Raw genomic sequence first — 16,321 nt, 5'->3', positions numbered from 1 at the left:
TAGAGATTGTCTGTCAAACTAAGTGTCAGCTGAGTTTCCTAGGAAACTCACTGAAGATATTTATAAAACTAGAGATCAGCTTAATAATAGATACAATAATGTCAGTAGCTCGTGATTGTTTTTTTTACCTCTATCAGTCCATTTTTCTTTGCTTTAATTTGTTGGCAAACCAAACCACTGCATTTTGAAACAGAGCAGTGAAGATCTTCCTTCCAATGTCTTGCTTTATTTGTTTAAATAAATTAAAAATGCAGTTCGTGGTGTTCCATATAGGAAAATGTAAATCAACCTACCATGAAATTTAGAAGAACCTAAAAGATGTACTAATTACCAGACTAAATCCTTTCCAAGTAAAATTGCAATTGTGAAGTAGAAATATAAATATTGTATCGTATGTTGTTGTTTTATTCACAGTTGAATTGAATCTGTGAGCTTGAAGTTCATAGCACATGATGCAAACCAATCACTGCAGAATTAACATAAATCCTGAGTATGGGTTTCTATAGAAGCTGCATAAATAGAAAACCTGTCAGTGTTGTAAGAAGGCATAATTCTGGGAAAATTTTTCCATAAGCTGGAAAAAAAACAGGATCTCAAAAGAGAATAAGTGATACTGGTGTCCATCTTTATTCATTTTTCTGCCATTGTGTTTTCCTCACACTGAATCTTTGCATGGAGGCAGGAGCATTCCCACAGTTGGGAAATGTCTTCATACTTTGAATACTTTAAATTGAAATTTTAGTAACGTAAATTTAAAATGCTCTGGTGTGAATATATATGTATAAATATATATATATGTATAAATATATATATTACACCAGAGCATAATTATTAGAGTCATTTAGGATTAGTAGAAATTAATGTTCTCTAGAAAGCAATTTAGAATAGTGATTCCAGTTTTCCCATTTTAATACAATAAAAGTATTAAGTATAATATGTAATAATGAGGCAGCACTGACTCCTCCTCTTCTCTGGAATCCATTGCCTGTACCTACTATGTACATTTCCCTGACAGAGCTATTTTTTGATCCTGTGCTAATTAGCCAAGTAAGGAGCTTGTATGAAGGCTATTCAAGAACTTATTTTCTTCTGAAAAAGTAAGAATATGTCTTTTTGTGTTTCAGTGCACAATTAATGTAGTTGCAAAAGAAATCTAAAGAAGCCCATGTATCACACACTGAAAAGGTTAATTTTCTGTTAAGCTACAAAGTTTGAGCAAATCCTAATAGTTGTGTGTTGATTTATTGGATGCTGGTGATATCATTGCAGCTTGATACAGTGGTGTGGCACGTAAGTCATTGCATTTACTTTAATATAGATCACATGTGGCCGGCAACCTTGCAGTCATAAAACCTTAGGGCTTCTTTGTCAAGTGATATTTTTTAAGTTCGTGATAGTTATCAGATCTCACACTCTCTTAACTGCATTGTTGCAGATAATGGTATTTGAAGTGGATCCTTTTACCAGGAGGAGGTGGCTGATTTCTAAATGGAAGATTACTTGGGCTGATATGCAGGACCTCTAATTAGGAAACTTACCTCATTCCCAACCCTGCCATGGATCATTTGTAGTGTAACTGCATTATGCCCTCCTCTGTTCCTTAGTGTAATTTGTCCATTTGGAAATGCAAATGCTGACAACCAGTAACCTTCCTGAAGTGCTTGCATAGGTGAGAGAGATGTGAATTTGTATTAGATACCATGTTTAATAATTTTGGATATATTCTGCCAACAAACCCTTGGTATTGGGGAGTAGAGATGAATACATCAACTCCAGAAGGAATGCTTCTGCAAGAAAAACACCAGTTCATGCTGTCTTGTGAGGTTTGTGATGGAGTCCTGTTTGTGCACAAATACCTGCTTCTGTCTGTAGTTTAACCAGAGCCCTTCTCTGTGTCAGCTGTAGTTCAGGAGTGTTTTCTCCCCTGACTCCTGTTGCATTTATTGACCCTGAGCTGTGCAAGGGATTGTGCTGCCCACAGCGGTTCACTTGCTCTCAGAATCACAGAATAGTAGGGGTTGGATGGGACCTCTGGAGATCATCAAGTCCAATCTCCCCTGTCAGAGCAGGACCACCACAGAATCTAGGGCAGGTCACACAGAAACACATCCGGATGGGTCTTGAGAATCTCCAGAGGAAGCTCCACAACCTCTCTAGGCAGCCTGTTCCAGTGCTCCTTACAGCAAGGAAGTTTTTCCTCATATTGTGGTGGAACTTCCTGTGCTCTAGTTTGCATCCATTGCCCCTTGTTCTGTCACAGGGCAAGACTGAAATGAGACTGGCCCCTCCTTCTTGACACTCACCCTTCAGATAGATATATATTAATAAGATTCCCTCCCAGTCTTCTCTTCTCCAGACTAAACAGCCCCAGGTCTCTCAGCCTTTCCTCATAAGACAGGTGTTCCAGCTCCTTAATCATATCATAGCTCTCTGGACTCTTAAATAAATCCCTGTCCCTCCCTGCATCCAGAACTGGATGCAGTTTTTCTGCAGCCTTGTTTACCTGCTGGCGTTGCCACCTTCCTGTGCTCAAAGACCTGGTTTTACTCCTCTGCTCACCTGCTATCCTGGTGAAAAATGGCTGTTAACAGGCCTGTCAGATCAAACTGTAAAGAAACTGGACAGAAAACTTTGCAACAGACTTGGAAATGCATGAGTGCTTCCTGGATAGCCATATTAAAGAAAGTTACTCCTTGTTTAGGAGGAGATTCAGCTTGGAGGAATTTTTGTTTGGGGCTTTTTTTTCCTTCTTTTTTTTTTAATCTCACACTGCAATCATGAGGTGAGGGGTGTGATAGTGATAGGGGTGCCAGTTAAAAATACATCACTCTGCTCGGGTGCCTGCATTAACTGTGGGGTAACAGAAGTTAAACTTTGCTTAATCAATATTCTGAGGGCAACAGAAAACATCTGACAGAAGGGTTTGGTCCAAATACAGCTGTGACTGTTGCTGACTGTAAAGCTGCACTTTTTTATATCTTTATGTGAGTTTATGGTGGCTTTTGGTAGGAGAGGAGGTTTTGCAAAAAAAGGTGGTCTTTCTTTAGAGTTTCTTCAGGATAGGTTTGTTATAAGGTACCCCTTGTGTTGTGCTAAACAAGGATTTTTTTAAAACAATATGCTCCGCCATCACACCTTGATCATCCAGAAAGAAAAGCTGGATATTCTAAATGTAGATACTGCATTTTGTTTCCCTGTTTTAACAATGGAGGTTCAAAAAGGAAAAATAGTATAAGTAAATATATACGTAGCATATTTTTTTTTCCTTTCAGTTCAGATCCGTGGGAAAATGCTATGAGAATTGCAAACAGGCTTTTAGAGGGGTATTTTTTCAACTGGTCAGTGTGTGACCTCTGTGTTAACAGTGAGTCACGTTGCAAGTCAAGAGTTCACTGGTTTTTTGTCTTTCCCACTGCAATTAAGTAGCTTCCACATGCACACCCAAGTAAAATTGGGGAAAACTTTATGGTTGATAAATAAATCTTGATAATATTGTTGCAGGATGAGTCAGCTGGTAGGATATTCACTGCCAAATACCAAACAATGCAGAAATTCAAGAAGGCTTCTAATTGATACAGACAGTCCAGGTACAATGAGCCGGCCGGGCTCACAGAAAGTCAAAGAAATGGGTGAAAGCAAGAGAGAACTTGCCCATTTTAGCTATACATATAAAATCACATTTTTATGTCCTTAGTGCTGCCACTCGTGACATGTTCTAGGAATGAATTGAAGCTGTAAAGATTATTTATAATTGGAGAATGTGGTTCCCCCCTTTTTTCCTGTTTCCCTTTTCTCTTGCCCTTCCCTGCAGTTTCAAGCCTTACTTTCACCTTACACATCTCCCTGAGTTTTGGCAGTGTAAAGACTTGGACTCGTTAACCTCTGCTTCATGTCAGTTTTGCTTTCCACTTCTTCTGCTTTAGTTGCAGTGTTCGAGGGCAGCATGTCAGTCCAAAGCTATTTGTATATATTAACAAGCATTTCTGCTAACATTACTGAGACCAAAATTAACATAACTTTATGCTAGATTAGCATTATGCTAAGTAAAGGCAACCCTTTGCCCCATTTTCTTTTTTAAACCCCAGAATCTCTTCTATATCCAAATAACCATATAATGTTACAACACATGGTTAGGCTTAGTGTTTTTTAGTGGACCTCACAAAATTATACCATGTAATTGCATTTGGACCACCTCTGGCTACTGTGTAACTGTAAGTGTAAAAGCACTGTATTGAAACAAGGTCTGGGGAAAAAATTGTTTGGCTTGGAAAATGTAACCTCAAGCAATGTAAGTAAATCACCAGTCTTATACCTTTATCACTGGACTTGTGTTTTACTTCACAGTGGGAGTCTAACCCAGAAGAGATAGTGGAAAGTGTTATGCTAGACAGTATTTTACATATCTAATTCATGTTTTGTTTTTTTCCCAGCTTTTTAGAAAGAATTGACAGTGTCAGCATGGATGACTACACACCCACAGATCAGGTTAGTGTAACTAATGGGGCAGGGTCTGAACCAAGATACCCATTTGTATGAATTCTGTATGTCATTTATTTTAGTCCAAGCAGCAGCTGAAATAGGGCATACTACATAATGTCAAAATACAATCTAGCAGTTTAAGTAATAGATATTAAAAAGAGGATTTTTGGTGGTGCAGTCTTGTCTTTTACTGTTCTTGTATGTTTGTTGGCGATTCCTGTAATATGTATGTTATTTCTTATCGAGTTCCACTCAGTGTCCCACAAACAAAGTGAAGGGAACAGAAAACATAAACAAAAAAGTCTAACGTTTCCCTCACCAGCTTTCGCTGCACAGAAGCAGTGTTTTATTTCAATGATGGAAGTGATGAAAACCCAGAGAGAGGCTTCCTGTGTTCATCAGACAGGTCCTTCAGAGGCAGAAGCCAGCAGTGTCAAATTCAGGCGAGAGCACGACCACTTCTCTGCAGGCATGCAGGCACCTTCGTTCCAGCATGTCCCCATCTCCTGTGGGCAGAACAGTTTCTATTTCAGCCTTAATTGCAAGACAGTACACCTTTTTCCCCAGATAATTGTGAGGCATTTTGATCAGTGCCAGATCCTGTACTTGGGCCACAACAGCCCCATGCAGTGCTACAGGCTTGGGGAAGAGTGGCTGGAAAGCTGACAGAAAAAGACCTGGGGTGCTGGTTGACAGCCAGCTGCACGTGTGCCAGCAGTGTGTCCAGGTGGCCAAGAAGGCCAATAGCATCCTGGCTTGTATCAGAAATAGCGTGGCCAGCAGGACTAGGGAAGTGATTGTCCCCCTGTACTCAGCATTGGTGATTCCACACCTTGAATACTGTGTTCAGTTTTGGACCCCTCAATGTGAGGACATTGAGATGCTGGAGTGAGTCCAGAGAAGGGCAACAAAGCTGGTTAAGGGTCTGGAGCTCAAGTGTTTTGAGGAGCAGCTGAGGGAACTAGGGTTGTTTAGTCTTGAGAAGAGTAGGCTGAGGGGAGACCTCATTGCTTTCACCATTACCTTGAGGTTGTAGTGTTGTGGGGGTTGGTCTCTTCTCCCTAGTAACAACCTACAGGACTAAAAAGGTCTGAAGTTACTCCAGAGGAGGTTTAAATTGAATGTTAGGAAAAATTTATTTACTGAAAGAGTCGTCAAGCATTGGAACAGGCTACCCGAGGAAGTGGTGGAGCCAGCATCCCTGGAGGTAGTAAAAAAATGTGTAGATGTAGCACTTCAGGACGTGGTTTAGTTGGCATACTAGTGTTGGGTTGACAGTTGGATAGCATGCTCTAATGACAGACACATTCAGGAAGGTTAAAGCTGAAGTGGTGCAGCCTTGAAATAAGAAAGGACTTCACCATGGTGCACTACTTTGACTGCCTTCCCTGAGCTCAGGCTGTGTGGTTTCCTTGGCCAGGTTGTCCCTTCAGCGAACTTATTCTGAGGTCATTATTTTTCAGTACTGGTATCCCACTGTCATCTAGTAGTCTCAGCCCAGACTGTGGGCCACAACATGAACTGCAAGTAGAGGTGGCATAAGAGAATCCATGCACTGGGTAGTTCAGTCTAACCATGCAAGATGTAGGACAGGTGGATGCCCTTTAAAAAGTACAATTGCCAGATCTCATTGTGCAATCAGGGACTGAAAATCAGAGATCACACAAGGAAGTACGCAGAGCAGAGCCTGTTTCTTCAGACCTAGCTCAGGTCTATAAATACAAGCCTGTCCAATTACTGTGACCATATCCTGAAATAGAAGGCAGTAAAAAGTAGTATGTGTTGTATTGTAAGGTGAAACTTGTATAGTAAACCCAATAGGATTGATCCTTAAAGCCCTCAAGACATTTTCAGACCAAAGCAGTATCACTGGGATTTACTCCATCTAGACCTGGGGTGCATCAAGCATAGCATTGCCAGCTGGTCAAGGGAGGTGATTGTCCCACTCTGCTCTGCACTGATGCAGCCTCACCTTGAGTACTGTGCAGTTTGGGCACCACAATATAAAAAGGACATCAAGCTATTGGAGAGTATCCAAAGGAGAGCCATGAGGATGGTGAAGGATCTGGATGAGATGACTTATGAGGAGTGGCTGAGGTCACTTGGATTATTCAGCTTGGAGAAGAGGGAGGCTGAGGGGTGACCTCATTGCAGTCTATGCCTTCCTCACAAGGGGAAGAGATGGGGCAGGTACTGACCTCTCCACTCCTGAGACTAATGACAGGACTCGGGGAAAATGACAGGAGGCTGAATCAGGGGAGGTTTAGGCTGGATATCAGGAAAAGGTTTTTGACCTAGAGGGTAGCTGAGCGCTGGAACAAGCTCCCCAGGTAAGTGGTCACAGCACCAAGCCTGCCTGAGTTCAAGAAGTGTTTGGATGGTACTCTCAGGCACATGGTGTGATTCTTGGGGTGCCCTACACAGGGACAGAAGTTGGACTGGATGATCCTGATGGGTCCCTTCCAAATCAGCATATTCTATGATTCTGTGACCTCATGGTCTGATTTTAGCGTTGATACCACTTGGCTGGAGAGAAAAGTCAACGAAGAAAAGCCTCATTTTTGCTTTAATTATGTATGTTAGTGTTGACCTGTTTGTTCCTGGGAGGCCTTTCTTTACCTGGAGCAGTAATTAATCTAGAAATCTTTCCTGATATTTCTTTTGGGAAGAAGTGTCATGCGCCTCCAAAAGATCAGAAGAGGTCTTTGGTATTTGGCAGCTGGAAAACTTTTGCACTAAAGGAGGGATTCTCTTTTGCTTTTGGATTTCCATCCTGTTAGGCTGTATCAGTTGTCCTGCTGAATTAACTGATTAAAAAATAACTACTTCCCTTTCTTTCCCATTGTCTTTTTTTTTTTTTTTTTTGCACCATCCCAAAATAATGACTGTCAGAGAGTGACAGCAAATGACAGTAATATATAAAGTAACTGAAATAATGAAAGAAGTGGCATTCAGCTGAGTTCATGTGGCTGTCAAAGGAGCCGAGGTTTGCCAGCTAGCAGAGTCCTTGAAGCAGTAGATGGTAGGGTAGGGGGAAAAGCCAAGCTGTGCTTGCACTCTGCAGTGCCAACTGCCTCCTGCCCTCCCCACTTCCAAGGCCGCTGCATGGCATGGAGAGCTGAGGTAACGCGAGCAGCCCTTCCCTTGCCCCAGGAAGGGAGCACTCCCTGGGCAGGCAGCTGTGCCCAGAGGTGGCTACTCAGTGGGGTTCATCCTCATCAGGCAGCCTGCAGCTTTCTCCAGCCGCCAGTTTTGTTGTGCACCCACTGCCCAAGCAGCAGTGCTGGATATTCAAGGTTAAAAATGCCGCTGGTGATGATGATGGCCCATGGTGAGCTAGTTGCCTGAGGTATACATCATAAATTCCTTCTGCCTGCCTCTTATGAGAATCTAGGAAAATATGAATTTTTTAATTATTAAAAGAATGTTATTTAAGCCGTAATGTATTGCTGGTTTGAAGAATAAGAAAGAAATGCCAGATTTATGCACAACCTAGATTCTGTTCCCCTGTGCTCTGTAATAGAGCTTTAATTACTCAGTCACCAGCTATTATTTCAATAGGATGCCTGTCTCATTCAGTACAAAAGAGGGCAGAATTAAGGTTACCTAGGCAACTGTAAATCTAGAGTTTTCTAACATTTGAATACTTGACTTTATAACATGAATAACATATTTTTCTTAGTTTTATGTAACTTCAGAATTCATTATCCACATCACACACAAAATTATATGACCCTTGGATGAAAGACAGGTTTCCGTGTGCACTAAGGAGAACGTGCACAGGGTCTCTTGCTTTCCAGGTGTCCACAAGCCACATGTAGCGATGATGTTTGTGTGTATCTACTATGTCAGTATGGACAAATAAATGTTTACCAACAAGTTTGACTGAACTTTAATTAAATGGAACTTTTAAGACTTTGGATGGAAAATAGTATTCCATGCTTTTAAAAACAAAATGAGGCTAGAGGGGGAAAAAAAAAAAAAAAAAAAAAACCCCAAACCTTGCTAATCAGCTTCTGTATTCTCATTTCCAGGACCTATTAAGATGCAGAGTGTTGACATCAGGGATTTTTGAAACAAGATTTCAAGTAGATAAAGTCAATTTCCAGTAAGTCTGTTAGTAATAATTTATGAATGTCATACTGATTTTTAACAACTGAGTTCAGATGTTTGTGCTCGTGTATGCTTTGTATAGTTGGTTTAGGGTGGGAGCTGGTTGGAGTTTTTTTTATTGTTTTTTTTAGCTCTCTTTCCATAGGTCTTAGTAAAATTGTCTTATACTTTGGTATTAGCTACATGTATTAGTGATGCTCTATTGTGGATTTGTCTGTGGCTGTTTTTACTAGTTCATTGGTATAAAACTCATTAAATACTTTTGGGGATAAAATCTCACAGAAGTCAGTGGGAATCCTGCCACGAGTCAGACTTTGTACGGTGGGATGAGAAGAGTGAAATGTCTCCCTTCTTGTGGAGGGCTGCAAGCTCTGTGTCTGTCATAGTTTTATGCTGTCTCTGTAAAACACCCACTGCTGGGCTGCCTCCTCTCAGGCTGACTCCTCTCATTAGTTCTTGCCCAGAAAGGTGGCAGCACTGATGGGGCAGAGCTGCCCCCTTGTCCTCCTCCTTACAGAGGTGCCCTCTCCCCACCATTCTTCAAAATATGCCAAAACCTGTCCTTGTTTATAGCACTGTAGGCCCAACCTTATACACCACATGCTTCTGTGGTCTGGAAAAACCAACACTTGTCCTGGAAAACAGTATATTTTATGGGTTCAGCAGCCTTCTCCTGGCAGAGTGGGGCAGGTGGAGCTGTGCAGCTCTCTGCCATGCAGTGCCAGCATCAACAGAGCTCTCTGCCCTTCAGGCAGTACTTCAGTGCCACTGGCCTTGGGGCTGTCAGATTTTAAAATGAACCCTCGTGCTGCATGCTTCTTGTGACTTTCCTAGTGCACATAAGTGATATAACATCCTATGGCTTTTTAACAGCATGTTTGATGTAGGTGGCCAGAGAGATGAGAGAAGAAAATGGATCCAATGCTTTAATGGTAAGTAAAAATACTCCACTGTTTTCTTTTGTACTTACTCTCTGAGGTGTGAGCAGCTTAGTATTCATATTAACATGTAGTGTGTTACTAATACAGTAGTCCAATCTTTGGGTATTTTTGGCAAGTTTGGGAGCAAAGGCAGTGTTACCCCGAGGAGCATGTGCTGGGATAACAGAGATGTTCTTTTCTCTCTCCTTTCTTTTGTGTGCTCTGCCCAGATGTCACAGCTATCATCTTTGTTGTGGCTTGCAGCAGCTACAACATGGTAATAAGGGAAGATAACAACACAAACAGACTACGGGAATCTCTGGACCTTTTCAAAAGCATCTGGAATAACAGGTAGAACATACCTCCTTTCCCACCCTCCCTCCCCAGTTTAGCTACAGTTCAGCTCCTTACAAAACAGGACTAAAGGGCAGGGGAGACCCTTTCCAGGTCTCACCGTGCTGCTCAGCCAAGGCTGAGAGCATCCTTCAGGTGACATTTCATCTCCTCCTGCCAGGCAGCAGCAGGAGCAGCTGGATGTTGGCTTTGCATCCGACTCACCAGCTGGTGCTGCGCTCCTTACCTGTACGGGCAGCCACTCTCATTAGACCTGTCTCCCAGAGTGCACAGTCCCTCTGCCTTCTGGGATGATATTTCAGACCCAATCTAATTGTAACTGCCATTAAATCACCATTCTGCCACAGCACATGTAAATTGCAGATATGTAACCAAACAGCAATCTCAGTATGTTTCCAATAGAAAATCAGTAAAAACAATACACCAAGTAAGGTAATGAAAATTTTCCAGCACATACATGTGAGGATGCCCCACACTGTGAGGTGACTGAAGGTAAAGTGAGGAAAAACATTGAGTGCAAGTCCCAAAGGTACATTATCACAGTGATGGCTAGGTACTAACTGGGGAGGAAGAAAAAATATTTTAATTCTTCAGGTGACATACAGGCTGCCCTAGAAGACAGGGTATCTGTGTGCGTGAACTATTAGTTAAGACAGAGCAGTCTGAGGGAAGGCAGCTTTCCAGCCTTTTCCTCCTCCTTCAGCAGAACCAAACAAAGCAGACAAGAACGGCTGGCTTTGGACTTCAGTGCTTTTAGGAAATGTCATTATTTTCCCAACTCAGTATCAAAAGGATAATTTAGAAAACAATATTTGAAGACTGTTCCCTTCAGCAGTGTCTACTGCAGTTGTTATAAATGTGTTTACAGATTCTTTGAATATACCCACCAGCACAGGTGCAACCCATTCAAAACAGTAATTCAGGTAACTTTTTTTTTCCTGTTGAAGCATATTCCACACTACTTCACTCTCTGTCCACACAGGGATAGCCAGTACATTTTCTGTTGAAATGATCTGTTTTCCTTGAGTAACATGAAACACTCGGTTTGTTTTTGACAGGTGGTTACGGACCATTTCTATCATTTTGTTCTTGAATAAACAGGACATGCTGGCCGAAAAAGTCTTGGCAGGGAAATCAAAAATCGAAGATTACTTTCCTGAATATGCGCATTACACTGTACCTGAGGATGGTAAGGTTTTTCCCCACGCAGGGATGGCACCTGCTGGCATAGCCTAGCCCATAGTTCCTCTCTCTGTCTGTCTCTCACACACGTATAGAAAAATTTACAAGCACACCCCATTCCTTAACACCTGCTGTTGGTCAGGTAAGGAGCATAAGAGCAGCACATAGTGCAGAGGTGCCCCAGCACAGGCAGGGTTTGAAGGGGCTCTGGCTGTCAGTGTGGGTGGGGGGAGCGTGGGGGGCTGGCTCCAGAGCAACCTGCTTTCCCCTGTTCAGAGCAGCCCACAGTCCCAGGAAAGCAAAGCTGCCAGTCATGTCTTTCCCCCCTACCAGATGCTTCTGCCTGGGCCTGCGACAGTGCTGAACTGTGGTAGAGATTAGTTAGATTTAGTTTGTGGCCATTCTGCATCCTCCAACACTGTAAACTTCAGCCTTTGCAAACACTGACGGGAAGCCCAGCAGACCAGCAGGCTAACTTTTAATAGAGGAAAACCACATCAATAAATAGAAAGAGAGCTGTGATGATGGAGCAATTAACATGGGGTTGGTTTCCTAGCATTTCAGGAGGTACAATGATTCCTCCACTGCCAGAACATTCTGCCTAAGTAAACTCTAGTATTATGCTAGTTTTATACCAGACAGAAGGCTTCCAAATACCTCAGGTCTGTGTCTAGCAAAAGTAATAAAACATGCTATTTCTGGCTGCTAGCCTCTGCCTTACCCAAGTAATGCCCCTGGCACAGTTCTTGGAGCCACCTGTCAGAAAAGGCTTTCCATCTCCACTAACCATCAACAGCAGCCTCGACTATAAAAGTGAAGATGGTGATAAGCTGTTTTCAGCTTTCCTTCAGGTCTGAATTCTGAATTTCAGGGGTGTGATGATGAGTTTCAAGTGGCAACAATAAATAAACTGACCTAAAATCTGAGTTAATCTGGCACCAGTTTTATAATGCTAAGGCTCTTTGAAGAAATCTTCTGTCACTGTCACCCAAATTTCCTTCTCCCAGACACCACATATATACAGAGTTTGGGTAAATTTGCAACATTTTTTTATAGTAGGCCGGTTATGAGAATAAAGTAGCTTTTGATGTTTCTCATCAGGATTTCACAGTGGATATCCAGAGTGATCTGGAATATTCACACATGAAGCAGCTCTCTATTTTTAACCTGTAGTTGTTAATTTGTTCTTCAGCTGACATCATAGAAGAACAGCAGCACTGAACTGTAAGATGCTGGTGATGGTGCTGCTGCTCAATGTTTACCCCTAATGCTACAGATAGGAGGAAAAAATTAGTTTCCATGTTCTCATAAATTCTGCCCTTTACCATATTATGTTTATAAGCATATGATTTGGTATCTTAGATGAGGAGAAATCACACTAAAGGGAAATGAATAGTTATCTCTCCACTGTATTGTTTTTTACACTTACAGTAAATATAGTTGTTACATAGCCTAGATAGAGATTACTTCACCTGCCAACAAGCAGTTAGCACCCACCAGTGAGTCTCCTGCTCAACAAGAGTTTAATCTAAGGCCCCTTGATGGGCAGTGTATGTAAGTATTCTTCTGATTTGGGGCCTGAAAATAAAATATAAACATGTATTTATGTCTATATATGTGTGTGTATATATATAAAGACCTTTTGATGTTACCTTTTTTTTTTTAAGTGTAATCTTGAATTTACATTTTTCAAACCCAAATTCCTGCCTGATGAAGCTTTATTCAGAGGTGGTGTTCTCCTGCAGAAGCTGAACGGCTCAGCTGCTTTTGCTAGTTATATTTTCTGATAAAAGTAAAATCCTAACTCCCACTTGTTTTATATCTATGTGATCAAACTTGTGTATGTGAGTAAGCCTCTTTGTGGAAAGACCAATGATATTGTTGCAACAATTTTAGCAATTTTCGGGTCCCTAAAAGATGTTAAAGGCATAGAAGCTTATTTCAGATTTTATAGTACCTTTCTATTTTAGAATTGCCTATCAGGAATCTCTGGTGAATCTTTAATATTCCCTCTGTATCAAAGGACTACTTCCTCCTTGTTAAATCTTTTAGTATGAACAGTAGATGACTGTTTGTTTTTCATGTTTCTGATGTCATTTATTTTTAATTGAACAGCAACACCAGATGCGGGAGAAGACCCCAAAGTCACAAGAGCCAAGTTCTTCATCCGGGATGAGTTTTTAGTGAGTAATTTTGATCTTATGTGTGATTCTATCATAGGAAATACTGGCAGATGGCAGAGTTTATTTAGGGAAAACTGATGGGGTTTTGCAGAAAGCTAGAAGGAGAGAATGCCTGGCAATTCCCTAATTCTCTTCAGCCACCCATCTTGCAGAATCTTCCCCAGTGCTTGCACATTTTCATGCCCCTAAAGTCACCTGCCCTGCAAAGCACCACACAGCAAGTAAATGCTAGAGCTGAAAACAGTCAATGTGCCTACCTGTTTGATTCCATGTTCTGTGTGGATGCTGGCAGCTCTCTCTCTGTCTGCTCAATCAGGGGATGCCAGGTACTGTTGACTTTGCCAATCAGCTAGGTGTTCTTTGCTTGTCTACCTGCAAGATGCTACTGGCTGTTGCCTTGAATGTTTAATCTGTGTATCGGCCCAGTCTATGTATAAGCAAATAGGCTTCTTTTTGGGGTTTTGTTTTGTTTTTTTAATCCTGCATTGCCTCAGGAGCTTTGGCAGTGGTCAGCTGGCAAGAGGGTATGAACAAAAAAGCAGATTTTGTCCTTAAATAAGATTTCTATTGTGCCAGTTAAGAGATTTGCCTCCCCCTAGGACTGGTGTCATGGCCCTACTTGAGGAATCATAGTTACCTTGTCTGGTCACAGTTACTCTAGTAATGAAAATTTTCGCCAAAGCTGGAGCTGAAGACATGTTGTATTTTGCAGATACAAGCAGGTATCAGGCACGTGATCACAGCCCAGTTCTGCTATCAGAAACAGGGGCTTCATGCAGTATCACCTTACAGCTTCACTCATATCAAGCTGTTGCCACAGTTCCCACAAGAAGCAAAGCTCTGCACTCTTTGCATCTTGCCCTAATGGGAGAAACTGCATGGGGGCTGTTCAAGAGAACAAATCTAATTATTATTAGAATTAAGAATTTTAAAGTCATTATGCATTTACAAGTATTGTTAGTATTTACAGCTGTTGGTGCAACAAGGAAGAAAGAAGCAATTAACTGGTTTTTAATTTGAGGATTTCCATTCACCACCTTAACCTTCTGGCTTACGAGGACAAACATGAGAGCGCACTGTATTCACATAAGCATTACCCAAAAAAAAGGCCCACTTAGCATCTCCTCCATAAAAGCAATGTTCATGTGTCTCTCTCCTGGATTTGTGCTTGGTTTCTCATAAAGAAACAGAGGGACAAAGTCTTTTGAACAGTTGCTTTAAACTTTTGATGGGTTTAAAATTAAAGCGATCTGTTTCTGCTCCCATAAATGGCTTGAATAGCTACATGTGCCCCAGGTGATGGAGGCCATGCATGTGGAGAGGGTGAGGTGGGCAAAGACTTCAGTAGAAGCAATGTCTTCCAGTTCCATGGCGTCAGGCAAAAAAGGGTGAGGTTTTGGAGAAGGGGGAACAAAGGCAACAGAGTAAATAAGCTCAGCCTGCAGACTGGGGAGGGGTCTGATGTCTTTAGCCAGCTGCAAAGAAGAAAAAGTGTGTATTTTCTGCCCATGGCCTTCTTGGCTCTGCTTTATCGTTTCTTTCCAATTCTATTAGTTTATGTTCTTTTCTTTGTCCCTCTCCATAATGTTTTCAGACACAATTCAGAGAAATCTGCTTTTATTAATTTATAAGCTTTATTGCAATTTTTAAATCATGGTAGTGGGTCTGCATGAGGCGTGGATAAGTGTGAAAATCACCATCATGGCTGAGCACTCCTTAAAACTGCCTGGCTGCAGGCACTGGTACTGGGAAATTTAAAGCATATAATTCCAAGAATTTTAGAAGGAGGTTAAGTATAAAGACATTTCCAACAAGTATTGTTATATGGTAGTATATGAGCATTAGGAAGGCAAAATACATCAGCTCCTGATTTCGGGACTGGAGCCGGGGCCTGTGACCTCTGGGGGCTTGGGCAGCCAGCCTGGCTGCGTAGCACCCTTCTTGATGGAGGGAGTGGTGGGTGAGGACTGGCAGGATTTATCATGGAGGAAATTCTCCTTCCTTGGGCTCAGGCATATCCTTTCTACTCCCAGGCTCTTCACAGAGGCAGCGTGCTGGTGCACTCCTTGTTGAGGCTGCTCCTCGGCCCCATTTTGGTGTTTTGTACAGTGTTTTGTACACAGGGCTCTCCAGCTGCTGCTGTTTTGTTTTCATACATCCCCAGTGTACAAGTAACCCCTGTTAAAACAGTGGCACAGCCCCTCTGGTTCATGCTGATTTTTAAGAAATCTGAATCGGGGAGGGGAAGGAGCTGCTGTTCAAATGCACAGACGAGACTCCCTCAAATGATGCATTGGCTTCTCATTGGAAGCTGTTACCCTGACCCCAAAGTATAGAGACACTGGTGTTAAATATTCCCATGTGTGTTAAAGGAAAGTAAATGTTCTTTCAATGCTGTCCCAGGGGATGATTTTTTTTCCCTCCTCTGAGCTGGTGCTTAGTAACACACTGTTATTCAAAATGAGTTGTGAGTAGGGGTGAAAATATTGCATTTCTCTTAGAATGTGAGAATTAGAGATTAAAAAAAAAAAGGTGCCACACCCCAGACCCTAACGTTCTGAAAATACATCTTTTGACATGCTTTATATGTAACCAGGTGTCAGCAGAACATCGTGGGCAGCTTGCTACTATAGGCATTAGTGGACTCGGTGCAATACAACCACCAGTGAACACTTGGCTAAAGAACACCTATTTCACCAAAACACAAGAAAAACATTTACAGCCTCAGGGACATGGTGTGAACTTTGTGGTTGTCCTGTTCTGGGGCAGGAGTTGGACTTGGTGATCTAGGCTGTCCGAGGAGGTGGTTGAGCCACCATCCCTGGAGCCAAAGAAGACAGATGTGGTGTCAGGGGGCAGGGTTTAGTGGTGGATGCTGCAGAGTTAGGGTAGTGGTTGAACTCGATGATCTTGAAGGTCTTTTCCAACCAGAAAGATACTGTGATACTGTTGGGTTGGGAGGTGGTATGCTCCCTCTGCTCGCATCTGGGTGGCACTGAAGGCCTTGTCCCTCACTGACTGTTGCTACATGTGACATTTAGTCCTAGGAAGAGCAAGTCAGAGCCTGATGCCCCTCCCGCATCCTTGCAG

The 16,321-nt window shown here is 42.1% G+C and overlaps 1 protein-coding gene across 4 annotated transcripts in view; it reads left to right on the top strand.

The window, feature by feature from the left end:
- GNAL (G protein subunit alpha L) overlaps positions 1-16,321 on the top strand; it is a 195,355-nt gene that overhangs the window by 176,810 nt on the left and 2,224 nt on the right. For all 4 annotated transcript variants that reach the window (XM_051612826.1, XM_051612828.1, XM_051612829.1 and 1 more), the window contains 6 exons: positions 4,431-4,485; positions 8,514-8,587; positions 9,466-9,524; positions 9,743-9,863; positions 10,925-11,055; positions 13,164-13,231. In XM_051612826.1, the coding sequence (XP_051468786.1) occupies positions 4,431-4,485; positions 8,514-8,587; positions 9,466-9,524; positions 9,743-9,863; positions 10,925-11,055; positions 13,164-13,231 (508 nt within the window). The remainder of the gene's footprint in view (positions 1-4,430; positions 4,486-8,513; positions 8,588-9,465; positions 9,525-9,742; positions 9,864-10,924; positions 11,056-13,163; positions 13,232-16,321) is intronic.

Source organism: Apus apus, chromosome 2 (genome assembly GCF_020740795.1).
Source record: "Apus apus isolate bApuApu2 chromosome 2, bApuApu2.pri.cur, whole genome shotgun sequence".
In the NCBI taxonomy this organism is placed as follows: Eukaryota; Metazoa; Chordata; class Aves; order Apodiformes; family Apodidae; genus Apus; species Apus apus.
The sequence above is the reverse complement of the archived record's forward strand: the minus strand, read 5'-3'. Positions and strand labels throughout refer to the sequence as shown.